General features: G+C 41.1%; 1 protein-coding gene across 1 annotated transcript in view; it reads left to right on the top strand.

The window, feature by feature from the left end:
- Nucleotides 1–633: 633 nt before the first annotated feature.
- Nucleotides 634–22888, top strand: part of GUCY2F (guanylate cyclase 2F, retinal) — a 79639-nt gene continuing 57384 nt past the window's right edge. Inside the window, 9 exon segments of the mRNA XM_036924931.2 lie at nucleotides 634–766; nucleotides 769–900; nucleotides 903–1060; nucleotides 1062–1221; nucleotides 1224–1355; nucleotides 11181–11323; nucleotides 11325–11483; nucleotides 21704–21934; nucleotides 21936–22047. Of these exon segments, the coding sequence (XP_036780826.2) occupies nucleotides 634–766; nucleotides 769–900; nucleotides 903–1060; nucleotides 1062–1221; nucleotides 1224–1355; nucleotides 11181–11323; nucleotides 11325–11483; nucleotides 21704–21934; nucleotides 21936–22047 (1360 nt within the window).

The following is a 22888-nucleotide window of genomic DNA, read 5'->3' as shown; positions in this document are numbered from 1 at the left end:
GCTACTTTAATTATACAGCCAATCGAGTTGCAAGGACTCCCTTTACTTTATGAGTTGCAATAGCACTTTTTACTCTGCATTGCCATTATCTGTTCATATCTGTGTCTCTCTCCAAGAGGGAAGTATGGTGGAGAAAGAAGGACATATTTAAAATGATAAAAAGGGTAGTAATATCACTAATATAATGCTAACAACATGCCAGACCCTGTCATAATCACGTGCTGTATGGTAACCCATGTGAGGTGGGCAGCTTTTACTGAATTTGAATCAACAGGACTTGGTCATGGATTGAATGTGGGGGCACAGAAGAAAGAAGAGTCTCAGTTGACTACCAGGTTTCTGACTGGAGAGAGTGGGTGAAGATTGGCTGGTGGGGGCCATCTACCGAGATGGACATAAGAAGTACAGGAAGAGGAAGAGTTTTGGTCAGGGTAGTGGACAGAAACTTTCAGTTTGGGGACTGACATTCCTTTTCCATCCTTTCATAACTGATATTTCCAGACGCTCCAGGAATAATGTGAGTAACAGATCTTTTCCTCTGACTGACAGGCATTTGGAAATCCTGCTGTCTGTTTCGGGACAGGAGACTAGCACTCAGGGTCTCTTCATTAGCTTGCTGGTAGCAGGAGGGCTATGTTCTTGGGACTCTGGGCTATCTTTCACCTTATGCTCTGGTTTGCAGCTCCCATAAGACAGCGAGGACACCATGGCCTTGTGTCCTTCAAGCTCCTGTGGTGCTTGTGCCTCCTGGCCCTCATGTCCCTTCTGTAGCAGGTGTGGGCACCCTCTACAAGATATGGGTCGTGGGCCCCTGGGCTTGTGATCTGTTGTTCTCAAAGGCCCTGCCTGAGTGTTTTGCTCGACTAGCCACTTTGTAGATTAACAAGGACCCATAATTTGATCTTTTGAATATGTGATTCTCAGTGAAGACTGCCGGTCTTCCGGGGCACTTTCCAGTTTCATTTCCCACCACCAGATGGCATTAGCAGTTATTGGACCTGCCAACCCTGGCTACTGCGAGGCTGCCTTGCTCCTGGGAAACAGCTGGGACAAAGGGATTTTTCTCCTGGGCTTGTGTGAATTATGAACTAGACAATAAAAACAGCTACCCGACCTTTTCTCGGACACTCCCTTCTCTGATCCGGGTGCTGGTAACTGTCATGAGATACTTCCAATGGACTCATGCTGGAGTCAATTCGTCAGATGAAGATATTTGGGTGCACACAATCGAGTCGCAAGTGCTGTTTGGAGCTAAGGCCTACCAGCAGAGGTCGTCCTGACTACAGGACAGGACAGTCAAAGCACTGGGAAAGCTTTCCAGCGCATTGGCCAGGCTGACAAAGTTCGCAGGGAGGGTTTTCTCCCAGCCAGGTTTAAATGTGGCTTCAGTGAGAGATAGAACAATCTCCGAAAGTCTTCCTACCCTCACACCTAGGATAGCACATTACTCCCCAGTTCTTCACACGTGTGCTTCTCTCACTCACAGTCAGGCTCCAAGACTGTCCTGCTTCGACAGAGCCTATTTTTTGAACTGAATAAAGGTACAAAGAACTCTGTGGTTAAGATTTCTTTGGGTACCAGTGTCTCCTCTTAGCACCTGGGTGGGGGAGAGCAGCTTCAAGAGTAAGGAGAGCCATACACCCTGTATACCCTTAGGACCTTTGTAGTTCCAGATCAGCCAAAGAGGATGTTCTCATGGCTTCAGTTTTGCTCCCTTCTGGGTACTTTCCCTCATAGGCTCCCAGTGCCCTGGAGTTATCACATCTCACGTAGAACCTGTCTTCCCTGGACTCCAAAATGCACATCTGCCTTCTTTCCTCTGCCCCCCCAAACAGGGCTTGTCTCTCTGCAGCACACAACTGGAGGGATCTAGCTGATCAATGGAGGCATAGTAAAATGAGAAGACTCCCTGAATTTTACCCTTTCCCCTTCCAAGATAAGTTTTACATTCAAAGCTGATTCTTACAGATGATGGACAAAATGTGAAGCAGAAGACTGATGGACTTTCTGAAGCTACCATCACCAGTGCGAGCTGGGGAAGGGGAGCTCTTCCTGGTCTTCTGGAATCAGACATGTCATACTTATTGCAGCCCTTGTGGCACTTTGTTTGGATTTTTTTTTCTCTTCTAACTTTTTGATCTCCACTTTACCTTTTCTTCTGAAAAGTGGCAGTGAATTGTTGGGAACACTGCTCATTTCCCCATTGCAGCCACTCCACCACCTCAGGAGGGAGAGCTCAGAAACTCTGTCAAACTGATTACTTTGAGGATTAGTCCTGGTCCGGGTCATTTCCTTAGCATAACAATGGGTTTGTTAGAGAATGGCCAAGCTTAGGCCTGGCCTATAACCAGAAGCCCATTTTAAGTTTCAAGTGTCTCTAGTATTGGGCCTTAATTATGATCATTATGGGAGCAGGAAGGCAAGAATTTTTAGTTCTAGGAACTATAGTAGTTTGCTTCCAGCTCCAGTCTACAAGATCCTATGTTAGGCAAATCAGTGTGGCTCTGATTACTTCATAATAGAGCTTGACACTTTCAAAGCAGAGCACAGAATTATTTTTGAAGATAGAAAACCATTTCCAGGGAAGAGTCATGCCAGAAACAGGCTAACATATTTAGTATCATAATGTTTTAATATGTTACAAATCTTCAAGAAGTCCAGTGTCTCCTGCAAGTTTACATTCCGTAAGTGTTTCACATCCCACCCATTCTAAATAATATACTTTTTGAAATAACATTTTGGCCTCTACCATGAAATGTTAAATAAATCCAGGCCCTGAAGCTCTTTGGGCTGTCAGACTGACAAACTAGGATATAGCGTTCACCAGCCACAATTCCTTTGAGGCAGAGGTGGCAAATGCACATATTATTGTCCTACTATTAGAAAATCATTCCTTTAAGTCAGTGGTTTTCCCTCTGGATGCACACTAGAATTACTTGGATATCTTTTCAAAATAACTGGTGCCAGAGTGCCACCTCCACAGGTTCTAATGGGCTGCAGTGTGGCTCCAGCGAAGGTATTCTAACTAGCTTCCCAGATTCTTGAAAAATGCAGCCAGAGTCAAGAACCACTGCTTTAAGTTAATGGAAATGGCAACAAGTCTTCCTTACTTTAAGTTACGAGCCACTTTTGTCTTAATATGACTTTGTTTAATCAGGTTGTTTTCTTTATAACAGTATGAATCAGCCTACTAAGGGAATGGAAATTTTAAAACTGGGGGCAAAATAAAGCCTAGAGAGGAAGGTACGTGGTTATGGAGCAAAGGAAGACCCTGGGTAGAGAGGACAGCAGCAGGAAGTGAAGTAGGAACTCAGAAAGGAGGATGAAAGGGAGCCAAGACAGAGCTCTGCTCTTTGGGATTTTGCCTCTATGTGGATAAAATGAAGGTTCCTGTGGCCAGGATTCTCACCTGGCCCTGGCTGGCTAGCTCACTGCACACCTGTGGGCAATATGTTGTTATTGACTCTATATAAAGAGCTCCGTCCAGTGCTCTGGGCAACGCAATGGAACGGCTGCAAGGCTGCAGGAGAGCAGAGACAAGACTGGAGTAGTGGCAGCGCCGAGGACGGAGACTGAGACGGCTGTGCAGGCAGAGAGGCCAGAGGCTGTGTGCAGACTCGCTCTGAGTGGATGGGATTTTAGTGATTGACCTGCCACCGTGGAAATAAAGTTGGGTATAACCTTTTCATCCCAAGAACATTTTACTGTAATTTCTTTGGTCACACTGAATCCATAGTGAACTTGCTCAGGTCTGAAACCCATTGGCAAGACAGTCTGCTTTCTGACAAAACAGGCAGACTCAGAGATGGCATGAGTCAGAATGTGGGTGGGGGTGGGGGCAGCAAAACGGAGCCATTGGTTGGGCTGTGGCTTGAGTCCAACCCCTGGCAGTCCAGTGTGCAGTGTCCAAAGGAGTGTGTGGTAATTATGTGTGGTAGAGCCAGTTGCTGGTATGCAAGGGCTTTGCTAAGTGATGGGTGGGGTGTGACAGTAGTTGCTGTGGAAAGGCAACGAGTCTTCAAGGAAGACAGGTTTGCCATCACTTGATCATCAATTGAGAGCAGTGCCTCAGCCAGTGGGAGCAGGAGGGGCAGAGTATGAACATAAGTAGACCATGTATCAGGACTTCAATCAAGCGGCCTGGGGTTCAGGGCATGTTTCGGGTCCCACCAGAAAATGGAAGACCTAGTGGGAAACTGAGGCAGAAGCCAATGAATATGGATTTGGTCAATAGAACAGAAGGTAGGTTACAACCCACCAGGCACAGCACACAGCCGATGGGATCTCTAGCTGCTTTTCTAGTGCCTCTCATCTGGTAGGACTGAGAATGCTGAAGTATTCCTAGCTGTTGTCTATCGTGACTGAAAAAGCACTAAGAGTTTTGTGTTACCTCAGCTGAGAAGGGCTGAGAAAGGTAGGGCCTGGCCTCTTCCCTATTCTACTGGATGGATATGAGGTTACTCTTCACTGTGGCCTCCCAAGCAAGCCTTCAGAGAAGGACCTATTTTGATGTATAAAATACAGTGGACAGGGAGCCCTTCCTTTGGAGAAGCCTGGCAATATTTGGACATAATAAAAATGGGAGATTTGTTTGGTCTTATCTGTTCACAATAACATTGATCACAGACAGCCCCATGTGGTGGTGGTAGTGAGGGATAGGGGTGGGGAGGAACGGGAGAGAAAGCCAGCCTACTACTGGTTGGTGTGTCACGTCTCTTTCTTGTACATTTCTGTTTCCAATTAGGAAATGTCACTGGCACCTTACTGGAGTCAGAAGAAATGCCTTTCTCAAAAACAGGTCTACATTGTGCCAGGACAACACCAAGACAATGAGAAAATTTAATAGTAAAGATGATAATAATAATAATGGTTCTGGGCTCTGTGGAGAAGAAACAGCAGGGATGTTTTTAATTAGATGCTGCCCTCAAGACAATGAAAGCAGCCACAATACCACTTTACATGTGGACAGCCCTCTATAGTTTACAAGGTATTTGCATCTAGAAAATCTCATTTAATCCTCCAGATTATCCAGGGGGTAGGTATTTTCTTTCAAGTTTTACAACACCTGTGTCTCACATAACAAGTAAGTAGGTGTCAGAATTATTAACACCAAAGAATGGAGTAAATGAAGTCCCAGAGAAGGGGGATTCAGCCTCTTCCGGATTCTCAGCTCATTTCCTTTAAGCTTCAGGGGCAATTAACTAATGATCTTTGTTATTGACAAAGTCAGATAGGAGAGACATTAATCAAAGACAAAGGCCTCAATTAATGGTCAGGGCTGCTGTATGTGATTATGTAGGTTGTGCCCTGTGCTAGGGAATCTAGCTGAATGGGCATGAGGGCCAAAATTCAGTTCACTTTCTGCTCCTTAAACCATGAGCCCTGGTGGAGGTTTTGATTCAATGGCACAAAAGAGCATCTGCTCACCAGGCAGAACACCTGTTGGATTGCAATTACCCAGAAGAGGTTCTTTTGCTAATTCTCACAAGGGCTAGCAGGAGGCCCCACTAAAAAGCAATTTAGAGCACTTTTCAAATGGCTATTTCAAGCCCTCCTCTCTTCTCCTCACCTTTTTGCCTATCAATGCTTGGCTGATTGTGACATCCTTTCAATTTGGATTTACCAGGTTGTTGAACCATTTGGGGATTCCTCTAAATCCCTCTAAATTGAGAATGTTTCACTATAATATGATGTTGGGCAAATAGGACACAGAATTGTCTTCTCTTGTTCTTCTAAAATTAAACACCTTATTACTATCTTATTGCCAGGGATCTGGCTCGCCTCTCCTCATCTATTAAAGATTATTGTACACAGAACAGCAATAGTAACAATAACAATAATGGCAATAGCTAATATTCATTGAGAGTTTAATGTATGTTAGTCATTTTGCAAGGGCTTTGTATGGACCATCTCATTTAGTTCTTCCAACAGCGCTTTAAAGTAAGGCCAGTTATTATTAACACACTTCATAGATTAGGCTTCTGAATCTAAGAGAGGTTAGGCAATGCATCCAGTGTCGCAGAGCTAGTGAATGGGAAAGCCAGGATATATATTCAGGTTGGTCTAAAGCAGTGCTTCTCTAACCTAGATGTGTACCAGAATCCCTTGTTACAACACAGGTTTGTTTGGTTCCTCTTCTGGTTTCTGACTCATGAGGGCTGAGGTAGGGTCCCAGAATTTGCATTTCTAACCAGCTCACAGTGGTGCTGATCTTGCTGGTCCAGAGGTCAGACTTTGAGAACTGCTGGTCTAATGAATGACTTAATGCTTTCCTGCTTCCTGTTCACTTGAGGTATAGCCCTAAAGCACACTCACTTGATATCCTGTGTTGGTGTACAGTGTATAATTCAGCCCTTCCATATTTCTTAACTTTTGGGCCCACTGATGAAATTCTTTTAAGTGCCTCAAGGTATACCAGGTGTTGGTCCTGTTTTCCTCCAGTAATAACAACGGTAATAGTGGTACTACTGGTCAAGAGCCTCAGTGCTAATAAGGAACTTGGCATGGGCTTTGGTGTAGAGAAATGTCAGTAAATGTCAATGGTGAAAGGAAAACTTGCTCTCATAGGCAGGTTTACTATCAATAATGATAAAATTATAGAAGACTCAGCACAAGAGGAAATCTCTAAACATCTAGCCTTCCTGCATTTAAGAGGCCTTATCTGTATAGCAGTTTAGGAAAAGCTGAAGAAAACATGTTGTGTGGTGTGGAGAAATATTAAAAGCTTATCTCTGGGCAGCAATGTGCAGGCAATAAATGCACTTGCAATACCAGTTTTACCTGGCATGAGAAAACACACTCGGCTGCAGGTGGGATGGCCCCCGCATATAATCTGTGTCTGCCATCATGCTGAGCTACTTGTATCAGTTCAACACTGGTGGCAGGAAAGTAAATGGTGGTCTCGGGACTTAAGGCTAAAAAAGTGTTGGGTGTCCTCAGCTGATAGAAACAGCCACATATCGCCTAGTGTGGTGTTCTTAAAGTGTGCTTTGAGAGCCTCCTACACAGTCACACTGGGTGGGTGGGTGGGTGGGGGTGCTGGGAAACATGCAGATTCCAGAGCCTCCCACTCTCTTCTTATGTATCCATTCTATAGACTGGGTGGGAGAAAACAGAGGAAGCATGTGAATCTACTTCTGTTATAGTATGGCCAGATATAGGAGTCCTGGGAGAATGTGAGACTTGGGGTAAATCACACTGCATGTCCCCCTCCTCCTTGGACCTGCTTCCCCTCTCGTCTCTCTCAACATTTGTTGAAATGAATGTTACTGGTAGGACATGTCACAAAAGGGTTAAAACGAAGAGCAAGGACGGTAGAATGGAGTGTTGCTGTGGATTGGGAGCAATATGGTGGGCTCCTGATGTGACATGACCCCTAAGGATTTCTTCAGCAATAGCTAGTGGAACCACTTCCATTTCACAAGGTGTGACACTGGGCCCACTTTCTTCCACTGAGGACTCTATAGCCAGTAATCTGTGAGAAATCAAAAATTGAATTTTCCCTTCTGAGAAACACAGTTCCTCTTTCACAAGGAAATGGCCAAAGTATTTTAATATACGAAGAGAAGCACGAGTTGAATAACTTAGTAATTGGCTTCTCCTGGAATTCTGTGACATTTCCTATTGCTAGTGTTGGGGGTGAAAGAGAGGGTCCTGGACAGCCTGCCGTAGTGGGTACCACAATATGAAGACAGCTGCTAGACAGCTCATGTGGGGTCCAGGTAACTCAGAGAAAGTGCTAGTATCACATCCTGGTGAGATGGGATCTCAGGAGGATGCATCTCCTGGTCCTTGTTTTGGCTATCAAGTGGCTTGACTATTAACAATCAGGATGGAAACTTACAAATGAGTATTATTCAGTGATCACCTGTTGACTCAGGCCTTGTTTAGGATTTAAGGTTTCTGTGTATTAATCCTTTCCTGACAACAACTTACAGGTAAAATCCCATTTTAATGAATGTAATTTTGAGGTAATAAAACTATTTAGTAAAATCATCATGTAGAACAGATGCATCCACAAATCCCTGTTCATGAAGCACTCAATCTGTTAAATTAAGTGGCTGTTGTTTGAAGTCAGTATTGATGCTTTCTATTTTAATGTGTTCAATGGTAAGGTCTTGTCATGCAAAATATAGAAGAGCCTGTGATCATACCCTCTCAAGGCTTCCATTTCCTCATCTGGAAAATAATGGGAAAATGAGAGGGGCTAGATGGTCTCGAAGGGTCTTTCCAAGTTGTAAAAATTCTGACTCTTCGTCTGAAATGTCCTCAGTGGGGGCCAATGGAAGGGAAACTGAGAGGAGAGACTCAGGTTGAGTGTTAGGTCTTGAGCATCGTTAATGACGCTCAGTATTAAAGACAGGCATGGTAGTATTCACCTGCCCAGCAAATACCCTTTCAAACTGTTCCTCCATACTAACAATCCAAATACGCCATGTCTCACTTCTCAAGGAACTCACCAAAGACATCCAGTGCACAAACTCTCTCAGTTCTTCAGACATCCATCTAAACAATGTTTATTGGGTGCACCATATGTACCAGGATATGGAGATGAATAAGACACTGTCCTTGACTTCAAGGAGCTGACAGTTTCATAGTAGAGGCTGACATAAATAAATTAGGGCAATAAATCTGGTAAGTGCCATGAAAGAAGTCAGCTCAGGGTGTGGTGGGGCTCTAAACCAGTGTCACAAGTTGGTGCCCTGGAAAAAAGTCTGTCAGATGGAGATTTGTGTGCAGGAAACTTATGGGGAAATGCTTTCAATGATAACACCTGTGAGGGAGAGAAGGCAGTGGGATTGGACACAGAGAAGACTCGAACTGTCATGCAATTACAACAAAGGTCTCAGCAGTCCCAATGGCAGTGCTGGAGCTGGGATGCCCTTCAGAGTGACCAGAATTGAAGTAAGCTCTCTTGGCCTTTATGCCTCCATGTTGATGAGCCATTGGTACAGGATGACACAGAGAAAGGGATGCAGATGACAATAATAGTTTAACAGCCAGACCATCAGGGGGAGGAAAAAAGGCCCTGATTTGTAATGCTTGCTGATTTCTATGGTATAATCACTCCCACCATGCCCAATTTCAAGCTACCAGTATGACATTATAGCTTACAAAAGCCCTGAAAATTTAACCACAGGCTCTTGTGAACCAGCAAAAGCCGACTTAAGCACACTGCTGAGGGTGTGTGACCTTGGAAGAGATGGTTCTCATTAGCTGAAGGCAATTCCCAGGGAGGCATCAGCTATCATGTCCTGACACCCCCAGCAACTAGGAGAATGAGTGCTTTAGTCTTGAAGGGTGCATCTGGGTGACACACCACAGCACCCATGATGCAGTGCATATGTTGAAGTATTTCCATCAACAAAGAGCACTTAGTTCTCTTTAACATTTTTTATCCAGTGAAGTACTTTTAATACTCCTTTAAGTATATAAATGGAATTTTATCTCTATGGGGTAATTTCGTCAAGTCATCTAATCTCTGCTTTTGTAGAAAAAAGCTGCCAATACCGACCTGCTTGCTAAGGATATTGTTGGACAAACTGGACAACTAACCGAGACACCTGAATTAACTTGCTTTTTCCCCCTCAACGGACTAATCTGACCAAATGGATTCATGTTTAATGATATTAACCAAGTTTAAGGAGTTAGAGGCCTTTGGTTCTAGTTTCTCTTTCTAAATCCAACTCTTGCCTTTCCATCCTCTCTGACACTCTGTTTTCCCATTATCCAGAGAGAGGCTGTGAACAAGGGAGGCTAACTTCCTTGCATGGCTGATGAACTAGCTCCAAAGATATCCCTAGAGTATTCAAAGGAAGGTTTGAGCATCAGAGTACCTGTAGAACCACTTAGGATAATTATATTGAATGGACTAATGATCATCTGAAAACTCAACTTATGTGCTGTGTGTATGTGGTGTTTAAATTAACTTCATGACTTACTAGTTATACTTTAAAAAAAAATGAAGAGTACCAGCTCTAGCTCAAAGGGAAACTTTCTGGGGGTATTTAACAAGTGTAAAGAAGGTTTATGAAAATCGATCAAACAAATATGTAAATGCTAAAGACCCGTCATTGAATGTAGTAAAGCATAGTCAGTTCCTGAGATTAAAGGTTCCGTGTAAGCTGTATAATTAATATTTACCAATGGCAATAGGACCTTTGTTGTTCTTCAAGGAGCTCAAAATCCTTGCCAGGCATTGTCTAATTAAACTACTCAGTGTACCTGTGCATTGGAATCTACATTTTAAAGACCTGGGCACTGGAGCACAAGTGGGCTTAAACTAAATTCATTTAGCATGCCAAGGGCGAAATTGGATATAAGACTTTCAGTCTCATGACCCAGCTGCCATTCTTCAACCGTGCCCTCCTCTAATGCACTCTATTCTAGCATAGCCTTGCCAAACAACATAGTTTCATATGTCTAGGAAGAATTAAATTGAGTGCAAAGTAATTCCAATTATAGGGAAGTTTTAGATTATTAAAAGTTGAACATATCGCCCATAATATTAATAGCATTTATGGATGAGTGAGTTAGTGCCATTCCTTGTCTATGGTGGCCTTGGTAAGAGTGGGATCAGTTGGTCAAAATCTGTTGGAATGTATGTTTGTAGGATGTGGACAATAAAAAGCCGCAGTGGCTTGGAAAATATCTCTCACCCTCTCCTTCCAGGCTTCTTATTCTTACTTCTAATCATAGTTACTATTTATTGAGTGCTATGTGCTAAAACCATTATACAAATTGCTCCTTCAGTCATCACTACCACCCTATGAAGCACATATTTGTTATCTCCATTTTATGAATGAGGCAGAGAGAGGTTAAGTCATTTACCTAATGGTATACAGCTAATAACTGGAGATGTTAGGATAAAAACTTAGATCTTCCAACCCCAAAGCCTCTTTGTTATGTTACCTCTCACTTGCTGTATTTGTTCTAGTTCCTGTATAGTATTAGGCTCTGCAGCCTGTAGACATATGTATCTTATCACCTAACCCAGAGTCCCTGAACAGGCCAAAGCCATAGCTCAGGGCTTCAACATCTTGCTCATCTTGGAGGCATAACACAGAAATCATTTCCAAATTGTTTATAACACAGTTATTTATTTCTCCCAATCTGTAATTCTTGGTACCATGTTTTTCTAACATATTACTGCTATAACCTCCCTGCTTTGTTGGTTTCAGTAATCATCATGTGCATGCATTTGGCCTTAATTGGGGCAGAGACTCAGATGCATCTCTTGGAATGGGCTCATGATCTGAAAATGACTGATGGAACCTATGTCTTTGTTCCCTAGGATGCTCTGCTCTTCAGTTTACCGTATAAGCAAGCATACCCACTAGCATATCCTGAGGAACACCCCCAAACTGTAAGAAGCCTATGATGCTGTGTTGACCATTACAGTGGAGTCCCAAGAAAAGACCTACCAAACCTACACAGAGACAGCAGCTAGAGGTGAAATTCCCAAGAAGCTGGAGTCAGATCAAGTAAGCGCAGATTCACAGGTTATCACGAGCAGAGAACTGAAAAAATCAGGAAGGTAAATATTTTTCCTATCAAAAGGTTCTGTTCCATAGGAAACCCAATCAACAGCAGGAGACTGCACACAAATTAAAAACACTTTTTTTGTTGCTGCAGAAAACATTTATAAAATAAAGACACATTGTTGGAAAGTGTGTTTTTTCTTCAAGCAACCCACAATGACAGCATATAGTCATGAAGAATAAATAAAACATATTTAAGAACAGGGAAACAAAACTTTTAACACATACTAGTGCTATATGAGGTGGTCCAGTAAAGATAAGTCTTGTTTCTGACCCAAGCTCTGGGTCAATTAAACAGTAACACTGGTATATTAGAATATAGTACCATTACTATTGATAAAGCTGGTATTGGAGAATGTGGCTTCTGTCTGTTGGCATTCAAGCTTCCCAACACCGAATCTGAGGATTAATCAGACTTCTTCATCCAGTCACCAGCATTGCTGGACTACCACATTCCTACCCAAGGGCATGCCTTTTGTAAATTGTACAGCCTGGAGGAGCACAGTGGAGTGTGGTCCCTATAGATAGCTCACTCTCAAGAGAAAGAAGTTAGGAGGGGCTGTGCTGCACATGCTTAATTCTCCTTCCAAACTAACTAGTCAGATCAAGTCACTCCTCCTTTCTGCAAAGGAATGAGTAAGGGGGTGAAGAGAGGTCAGGTATTTTTTACTAGTAGAGCTATCTCTGTATAAAAAGGAATCATCTGGAATGGGGAACAATTCCTCCCTTCTAATATACAAGAAATAATATTTATATATGTATAGATGATGAATGTATGTATTAACATATTTCATATTCAAATCACCTCTGGGCTAGAGCAAGGAAAAGGAATGGGGAGAAGAAAGCAGAGGAAAGAATGGAGAGCAAAGACAAAACCAAAAATGAAAAATACAGAGAAGGCAAGAAGTATGAGAGGAAGATAGGGAGGCCAAAGATGCCAGTTGGTTTAAATATATAGGGGGGTTCTTATAGGTTGGAAACCAGCTGTAGAAGACAGTAATTTTCAGAAGTATTTAGACTAACACCTACATATGTTTAAAATTGCTAGCATTTGCTAACCTACTGTATTAGTTATAATGCTTCTGGCTACAAGTAACAAACTCAACACAACATGGCCCAAGTAATATTTTTGTCCCCCAAATTTGAAGGTATGGGAGCTCCAGGGTCAATTAATTCAGCAGTTCAGCGATGTTAGCAGTGAACAAGGTTCTTTTCATCTTTCCACTTTATAAGCTATAAAATGCTAACTTGCCCTCACCATCTGGTTGCTTTCATGGTCTCAAGATGGCTGCCGCAGTTCCAGACATCACATACAGGCAGAACTGTCTACAGATGAAAATGGGGGAATATCCTTCTCCTGTGTCACTTTTTAGGAGTGAGGAAATCTTTCCCAGAAGTTCCTCAAACAGACTTCTCCCCACTTTCCTGGTCACAATTGTGTCGTTACCCATACCTGAACCAATAATTTAGAAAGAGGGATGAGACCATTGTGACTGACCCCATGGCTGCTGGAAAAGTATGAATAAAACTGGGACTCTGTTAGCAAGGAAGAAGGCTGTCAGATAGGCAGCTGATTGTGTCTAACACTCATATTTCTCATAATCTTCTCCTTTTTATTCATTCTTTTTTTCATTGTTCTATAGTCTGCTTCTCTCTGAATAAGTGATTCAGATGAAACTTAGGTTTACTTCTCTTTCTGTCCTGAGTACTGATAGCAAAGATTTCGCTGATTATTGTTCTAATAAAAAAAATTGACCAGCAGAGATATTAACAGTGCTGGTTTTGAACTTTATTGCCACCAGTATATTTATAATAAATCTTTTAGGGCACAAATATTTAACTGAAAATAATTGGATAATATGGTCAAGAATTGCAAGAATCCCTCAAATTGCTAAGGATTGTTGCTCAAACCAGTTGTTTGGTGTATACCAGCAAGCAACCAGATGGTGAATTTTTAGACTTTATAGCCAAAAATATTGCATCACATAGATACAGACTAAGTCATTTTTCTACTTTAATTACAGGATTGAGCGAAGGAGAAAGGTGTGTGTGTGTGTATTGTGTATATATATGAGCAGATATTTTGATACAAAAAACTCAGATTTTCTGCTCTTAATATTTGTTTCAATCTTTTTTGAGCTTGTGGAAAACATAAGCTAATTAAAGCAAAAAAAAAAAAGATGAAGATGCCATTAGCTTGGTTGCTAGGCAGCCTGCACTCTGCTTTAGACAAGGAAATAGAGAGAGCTAAAACAAAGAATCCAGATCTTCTAAAAAAGCTTGTTTGGATGCGTTTCCACCCCCACTTTGCAGGTGCCTAAGATTTATAACCAAAGAATGATAGAAGGATAAGACAATTATCTTAACATCTCTGATAAACAAAACCCTTTTTTCCTAAATTACCTTTTTGAAAGGTGCTTTTGAAGGCAGCTGGTATAGCAGAAAAAGCATATGATAAAGGAGCTAGACAAACTTGAATTTAAAGCCTAGCTCTCAGTCTTACTAGCTGTGTGTCCTTGGGCAAATTACTTAGACTTTTCGTTCTCAGTTTTCCCATCTATACAATGGGTTAGTGATCTACATTTTCTAGGGTTGTTGTGAAGAGTAAACAAAGTAATATATGTAAATGACTAGTAGCATGCCTAGCTGACAGCTATCCTCCTTTCCATATTTTCTCCATTGGGGCCAGGATGACCTTATTAGTTGATGGTGACCTAATATCTAAGTTACAATATGACTTCAGCTTCCTACTTTCTTGAAGATTTTTGATTACTGGCAGAGAGTCTCTCAGTAGTTCTAGCTTTCAAAATTATTTCACTTTCAGAAATCCACATGGTACTTGCTAAGATCAAATTAGTTAGTTCGATGTTTGCTTATCCATGGACTCCTGTTATTTTTTTCCCTATTTACTCAACAGATCAACAGCTATTGAGCACCTGCCATGTGCCATGCACTATGCTGAACTCTAGATAGAACAATCAACAAGACAGGACTTTTGTCAATAGTGTGTTGGCACCAGTTCAAAAAACTAATTTTGTGCATCTTTTTCCCAACTCTATATTTAGTGGCATCGTGTTTGTAGCTTGAAATCAGGCACTGGGAATATTTACACCATGGAAATTGGTAGTTGCTACAAACCAGAGCTTTATTCCTCCTCAGGGAGCTGTTGTTAAATATTTACTAGTTCATAACTTGTTCCTGCTCTTATGGGGTTTAAATTCTAGTGAGAGAGACAAATAGTAAATGAATAAACAAATGGATGAAAAAGATGACTGTATTTCTCCCTTTCCCAATAACTTCCAGTGGAATTGAAATTTCTATATATAGGCTACATTGTCTATGGTGGTGATTTGCAACCTCTTTTAATTTATTCCCTTGCTTCTTTAAAAAGTAAAAACAAACAAAAGATTATCAAAATGATGACTGCACATAATTTAAAAAGTCAAGAAATGCTAAAAAGTTTGTATCAACAACAAAGTAGTCCCTTGGTCTCCCTCCCACCATTCATCAGAAGCAACCACTTTCTTGTCTTTCAACTCTTTATTCTGGTATTTTCCTCTGTTTTTCTAAATACCATACTGCTACGGGTATGTCTTGAGTAATCAATTTTGAACCTTATTTGTTGACTCCCTATTCTAATTGTAGATTGTTAGCTCTTATATACTTCCTTACCCTTGTTCAAACCCTCAATATAGTCATGTCACAATTTTTAAATTCATGTTTAGTATTTTTAATATTATGCCTATCTAAACATCATCCATTATTGATCCATATGGTATCCTATGGTAATAATTCATTTCATATACAACTTTTGATTCTTACTGAAGTTAGTAATTGCTTTATTTTAAATTTGTTTACCTTAATTTGAATTTCTAGGTTTTTATGCACTGTCTGGTAGAATATAGCATCTTCTCAAAACAACTTTATACATGGTAAAACCCACAGATTCTTTATCAATTTCATTTGTTTTTCCTGGGGCTCTCTATCATCCTATTCCAATTTTAACTTGTTGCTCCCTACGGTTGCTGCACATCTGTTATGCTAGGATCTCCCTTCTCATCTCCCTGGAATTTTCCTTTCTCTTTCTTCTGTATGGATCCACTATTTTATGAGTCTCATGACTCCCATTTTCTTAGTTTATGTCCTCATTTTGGTGGAGCATGTCCTTTAGTAGCTTCTGAGAAAGGTATACAGGAGGTCAATTTTTGAGATTTTGCGTGTCTGAAAGTCATTATTCTATCTTCACTATTGATTGATAGTTTCACTGAATACATAAATCTAGGTTGAAAACAATTTTCCTTCAGTAGTTTGAAGACATGGCACATTATTTTCTCATTTCCGTTGTTGGTATTGAGAACACCAATGTCATTTTTATTTCTGATCCTTTGATTCAACCTGTTTTCACTCCTCCCCATTCTCTCAAAAACTTTTGAGAGTATCTCTTTATTCCTGATGTTATGAAATTTCATGATGATGTCTGGGTCTTTGACATGTATTACGCATGTATTTGGTGGGGCCTTTCAATTTCATTCTACCTGGGAAATTTTCTTATATTACTTATTTGATAATTTCCTCAACAATATTGCCTTTCTTTTTTCTGGAAACATCTTCTTTCTGGAAGAAGATTGGGACTCTCATCATTAAATATGAAGACATTAATTTAATCACTCTTTTATGTGGCCTACCTAACTCTCACCTTCCTTTCAATCAAGTGTCCTAGCTCTGGTAGAGGAGGGTATGCTGGATGTCTAACTTTTCCTTGCACAGACTTTCAAACAGCTCTCTCTTTTTTTATAATATGTGGGGCCTCTAATTCCTAAACCTTTCTGGGATTTTCAGGAGGCAGATCTGCTTGTTGCTTACCAATATTCTCCTTTTCAAGTATTTAGGTTTAATGGCTCTACACTCTGCTAAGTCAGTTAGCTTTCCATCTTTATGTTTTGTGGCTAGGGTTACAGACATCTCCTAATATCACGAGACTGGAAGGTTTAGTGTTTCTGCTCCTTGTTCTTGTTGTTTGGGTGTGATTTTGAGAGGAGAAAGAGAGTGAAGAAAAAAATCTTTATTTCACTAACTTTAATCAGGAAGTCATGAAGGAAAAGAAAGTTCCAAAGGGTATATATCATATTCTTTTGTTGGTTGGTTTGTCATAGTCCATTAATTTAACAAGTATTTATTAAGCTCAGGTATAACATGGTGGTTAAGAGCACGGGCTTTGAAGGCAGACTGATGTAATTACTTAAATTTACTCTGTCTTCTTTTCATTAATTTTAAATTGGGAATAATAATAGTACCAATCTCATAGAGTTGTTATGAGGATTAAATGAGTTAATATACATGAAGAACTTGTCCAGCACCTAATAACCCCTCTATAAATGTTTATTATTATTAATGTTGTTATTTTTATTATTACTATGGGCTAGGTACTCTGTAGGTGATGTAATGGAGAATCAAATAAAAATGAAATCTTTTCTCCAATGAAGGCAAACAGTTTTACCATTTCAGGGTGCTAAGGACACTGGGTCTAAAAGTGGGACTTCCTTACTTATTGATCGCAATTCAAGACTAGGACAAGGACTTGAACACTATACTTCCATGATGGTATTACCAGAGCCCTGTGCTCCTATTCTGAAATGCAAACAATAGCAGCTATCATGTATTCAGTACTTAGTCTGAACCAGGTAGTCAACATAAATGAGCCCACTGAATCCTCAGACCAAGCTGACAAATTAGGTATTCTTACCTCTGTTTTATGGATGATGAAACAAGGCTCATGGTAACTTGCCCAAGGTCATAAGGCTGGCAAGTGGCAGAGCTGAGATTCCAGCCCAAGTCTGCTACCAGAACCTGACCATTTGACCATACATTAGCCTGTTTGAAAAAATTACAGCGACTCATGTCTGATGCTTTACTCAAACAAAATAGCATTACTAAGATCTAACACTTTGATTTGAATGGGCTTATTGGATTGTTTCTCCTCTGTTATACGATGTGATAGGACTTTATGAGGACTGTGAAAAGAGAACAGTAAATCACAATGGAGAGATTGGGGGGTTGGGACACCAGTAACAAACTTCCTGATTTGATCTCAGGATGACTGGGCAAGGACTGTCACTTTGTACCTTCATATTTTGGCACAAAATAGACTTCTGAAATAAGGTTTATGTGCTTGCATTCTTAACTTTCATTCCCAATGTTTGTTTTCAATAAAACTTTATTGGCAACAGATGCATATTGCTGAAACACACATTTTGGATATTTTTTTCCAAATGTGGACTCATTTGGCTAAGCAAAGGAAATTCTCTGTATTTCTCAGTAAGCCTTGGGGAACCCCTTAAGCTTCTGCCCCTACTATTTTCCATTACCCTAAATAGGGTATCTGGCAGGGGGATGGTAGACTGAAGGGGCTGTGGTTAGGACCAAGCATTCGAGGACAGCGCGCACCACACAGAATGTCAGAAAAGGTTGCCCACAGCTCACAGTGGCTACAGTTATCTTCATACCTCACAGTATATAAAATAAGGGTACTGTGTTCATGAGTATCATATCAAATGGATTGGGCTATTAGCCATCTCTTGGTTAAGTCCTAGGGTTGAGATCATGCATTATTGGAGGTACCACCTTTAATAACAGGAATTCAATTACCCATTGGTTTCTTGATTTCTGTGTGCACCTGACTCTTTGTCCAAATGTGATGCTGTCATTTTGTTTTTCAAGTGAGGCTTTACAAGCCAGGTATATTTAAATGTACACTTTCAAGGACAAAATTCTTCAGAAGCCAGTTTTGTGTCTTTCAAGCACAGTAAATCTGAACTGATGATAGTCAACTTAATGACAGCATGAACCACTGAATTGAACAAATTCAAATATCACTGCCCCTGCCGCATACCTTGTTCTCTTGGATATAAGCTCCAAAAAGCCTAAGGTAGAGCTGGCTAAAGTCTCTGAATAAAAATTAAGGGAGACTTTCAATTATCACTCATTTATTCATCATTCATTCATTCAGGTTTAGGTCTTTACAGCAGGCAAAACCAAGAGACTGAGTCATCAGTTGTTTCACCCTTCTGGGCTGTGATGTCTCCAAGGTCATCTCTCTGGCAGAAGTTATTGCCAATCCTGTGTTACTTCTTTGGGGCAGAAGTCAGAAGCCAGGACAGAGGGTTGTGGAGCATGTCCTTCCTTCCCTTGTCTCACCCTCTACCTCTTCTTTTTCTCATTATTTATGCAGCTGCAACTAGAGACCTTTTGTGGCCAATGCTAAGAGAGTGTACCCTTGACTTATGGACAGGGCAGTTCCCACGCTGAAGGGCACAGTGGGTGAAACAGCAACACAAACCAGCTAGAACACAAATCCAGGCCCTCACAGAGTGGACATTTGTGACAGCCACTCTGTTGCAATGAGCACTGTTGCTATAGCTATGATATTACCCTTAGCTTCAGGTGCCTCTACCATACTTTGGCACTGTGTGTGTGCACACATGTACATTTGCATGTGTATGTGTGCATGAGTGAGAGATATGTGGTGGAAGTGAGAGAATCCTGAAGAATGGCTTCAGGTTTCAGTCATCTTAAGCAGATGCTGTCAATCCGTTTTAACAGGAATAAGTCTGAGAGCACAAAGGGCAGTGTAGCTCGGCCAGCTGAAAATGCTGTGGGATGGGTCAAGTCAGAGGTGAGGGTGTTTTTAAGAGTTTCAGTCTTTGCTTTTGGCTGGAGGTAGATGCAGTCTCTTTCCCAGAAGGCTCTGTGCGTTTCAAAACAGAATGCTAGCATTCTCCCTGCTTTCAGGGCCTTGCTGCTCTGTGGTTTTTTAATTCATTTGTTTTGCTAGTATAGATTTTATATTCCACCTTCCAGACTTCACTTACTGTCATAACCTACCAAAGCCCCAGAAAGCAGGCAGGCTCTTGCTGAAATCCTAAAGACAATCAAATGGAGCACCCAAGAATGTCAGGAGGGAGAGTTAGTGAAAACCCCTTAAGGGACCTCAGTGTGTACTAGGTAACTAAGGGTGGATGCCTTGGTGAGAGCATATGTCGCCCACTCACCATGCCTATTGCTATAGTGTGTGTTAAGGCAGTGGGGTGAATGGAGGTCACTGGAATAAAACCTAGGAGGCTGAAGTGCTGATTTCTGCTCTGTTATTAGTTAGCTCTCCTATCTGGGGCAAGGTTTTGGGCCTGAACAACTGGAAGAATGGAGTTGCCTTGCACAAAATTGGAGCAAGAGGATTTGAGGTGAAGATCAGGAGTTCAGTTTTGGGTACACTGAAATTTAATGTCCAAGTATCAAAGTAGGCAGTTGACTATGTAAGTCTGGGATTTATGAAAGAGGTTTGAGCTAAAGTATAAATCTGAAATTTATGGCATTGATGTAGCACTTAAAGCCTTGAGATCAGAAGAGATCACCAAGGGAGTGAGTGTAGATAGAGAAGAGAACCAAGGACTGAGCTGCAGGGTGTTCCAATGTTAAAAGGTCAAAAAGATGAAGAGGAACCCATAGGCCAAACACAAATGTCTGCAAGCTAAATTTGGTCTCTGGACTAGACCACAAGTTGGGAAATTTCACAGGAGTTCACAACTAGAAGAGACCACAGCTAATATCTGTTTCAATCAAGAATGCTAAACGAAGAAATAGGAGACCTGGGATCTGTTTGGACCTGGGTGAATGACTTTGACCAAGCACTTGGCTTCTTTAGTTCCTCTGTATCCTCAGTTCAGAGAGGAAACAAAGTGAAGCTCAGAGTGAAGGGATAAGTGACTCACCCAACATCCTGACATTAGGAACAGACCGCAGGCCAGTGTGTCTTCTATACAGTTGTTTAAAAGCCTCTATGTACATTAGAATTCCTGTGAAGCTTTTAAAAACACTGATTACTGGGTCCCAAACCTCAAATGTCTCATTTTCTTGGTCTGGATTGGGTTTGGCATTAGTATTTTTGACACTCCTTAGGTAATTCTGATGTGCAGCCTGGGTTGAAAACCCTCTGTTCTACATGAACAAGGCATGGCTGTATCTTGCTAGCCGCTACACATCTCTGCACCTTGACTTGTATTTCCAACACAAAAATGATTCACTCAGTTTTAAACTCTTTTATTCAGATGAAGATTGTCACAGGAGGATAGCTTTCTAGACCTTGTGAAGCCTGAGTAGCAAGTATCAGCTTTCCCCGAAGCTCGGCAAAATGGCATGATGATAGCTTACTTGAACTCCATCTGAAAAAGTGAAGTGTTACGGAAAACCATGAAGCCATGCCAGTGTGGGGGAAAGGAGGGAGGGATCATTCACTTTTCCTCTGTACCTTTTTGGAAAACAGATACAAGATTTGTTCCAAAACTAAATTTACAAGGTTAAGGAGCAATGCATCAGGCATAGTACAGGAATGCTGATGCTTTTACCATATTTCTACAGGGGCAGAGTCATGCTGTCCACTGTAGAAGCCTCCCTACCTAATAGTGGCTTCTCACCAAAGCTTTGCCACTTTGAACACCAACAGGATATAGGGTTTCTTGATTAAAACCCACATTCTCCATACACTACAGCATTTTGCTTGTAGCTGTGGGTGTGTGTGTGTCAGTATTGCATGTCTGCAAGTCGGCATGTGGGGGTATGTTTTTAAAGCTGTATTCTAGTGTTCACTTTTTCTGGGGAGCATGTGTCTAGGAGAATAGTCATTTTGGACTAAGACAGGATACCGACATGGACTGTGGAGACATGTTATTTACAGTCTTACCACACACACCTACCTCTCTAGTAGTGCCAGCAAAATGATTTTACTGTGTATAATGCACTGGTAATTAACCTGGTAAATTTCCTTTGCATGCCTCTTGTCTATTCCACACCTATTTTTTTAGTGCCCTTTATAACTCTAAATCATTTTCTTACTTTAGGAGCATAAAAATATATTGTGTATGGCTTGGTTTGCTCATAAAATTGTCATATTTGATATATTTAAAGATGTGAAGGCCTGGGGGAGAAGAACAGAAAAATTCAGGGAAGAAACCAAGCAAGTCCTCAGAAACAATTTTTTTTTTTCCTCTGGGTCTTCATAGCTCTCCTCCACTCAGACATGCAGCTCATAATAATGAACACAGGCTTGGAATACACTCTGAGATTGCTCTAGGGTGACTAGGGCTCAAGATAATTGTAATTTTTAAAAATAGGTTTCACTGTTGTTTGGAACCATCTACAATTCAATTTACTTTATCGCACAAGGCATGAATAATGCTATGAAAGAAAATGGACGGGCTAGTGCTGCCAGGCTGGTTCAGCATTCCCGAAGCATGCTGTTCTATGGATTCAAACAGTTGATAAGGACAGATCCAAATGGAAATGGAATTTCAGAGTATGTAATCCTGGACGCCAACTGGAAAGAATGGGAACTCCATAGTACTTGACATTGTGGACATGGAAATGGAGCTCCTACGGTTCAGGGGGACCCCCATTCACTTCTCTGGTGGCAGGCCCCCTTGAGCAGATGCAAAATGTTGGTTTGCAGAAGGAGGTAAGGAATAGAAAATCACTGGTAGTCAATTTGGCTCAGCTTGGGTTACAAGGGGAAACTCTTTAGGGGAAGGCATATTTTAATATCTGGAACACTCATAGAATTAGTCATTTGTTCTCAGGTGATATAAACATCTTGGCACTCTATGTAGTTAATTTACAATAATGAGGACACTGAGAAGTACTTTGCAGCTTTGAATAATCATTCACAATTTAAAAACTGTGCCCATTCATTTTTAAAGGATCCTACTCCCAAAGAAGCTACTCTGATAAGCAGAAAGCATGAGTCTTCTTCTTGGTCTTTTGTAGGCTTTGACCTGTGATTATTTCCATTGCTAGAATGATCACCTGTCCTTCCCTTGATGTCCAAATCCTGTCAATCAGGTCTCACTACAGAAATACCATATATACATACACCCTCTCTTCTCTGAACTTCCTTTGAACTAAAAGTCAGCACCTCACCCTCAGCACAAAATTGCTCTTCACTTGTTTCTTGTGTATTGATTGTGTCTTCCTCCAAATAGACTGCTCCTTGAGGGCAGGGACCATAGCTAATAATTCTTATGCCCCCCAACCACCCAGCACAATCAGCGTCCAATAAATACTTTGGTTTGATTGACTGATGGAACTCCACTAGCTCATGGAAGAGGGAAAACCCCATCAAATCTCTGAGAGCCAGAGGGGAACTTTGGAAGGATCCATATTATTCCTATGCAAGTATACACTCCACCCTTCTAAAACCAAATATATTATCTTGAAAGGGACTTCAGTTTCTATTTTGCTTTATCAACTACCTCTTCACCAGCATCATCGTATATTTTCCTATGAAATCTTAGTAATCCATC

The sequence above is a fragment of the Manis pentadactyla genome, chromosome X, assembly GCF_030020395.1.
Source record: "Manis pentadactyla isolate mManPen7 chromosome X, mManPen7.hap1, whole genome shotgun sequence".
Classification (NCBI taxonomy): domain Eukaryota; kingdom Metazoa; phylum Chordata; class Mammalia; order Pholidota; family Manidae; genus Manis; species Manis pentadactyla.
Note: the sequence above shows the minus strand (reverse complement) of the source record. Positions and strands in the feature narration are given on the sequence as shown.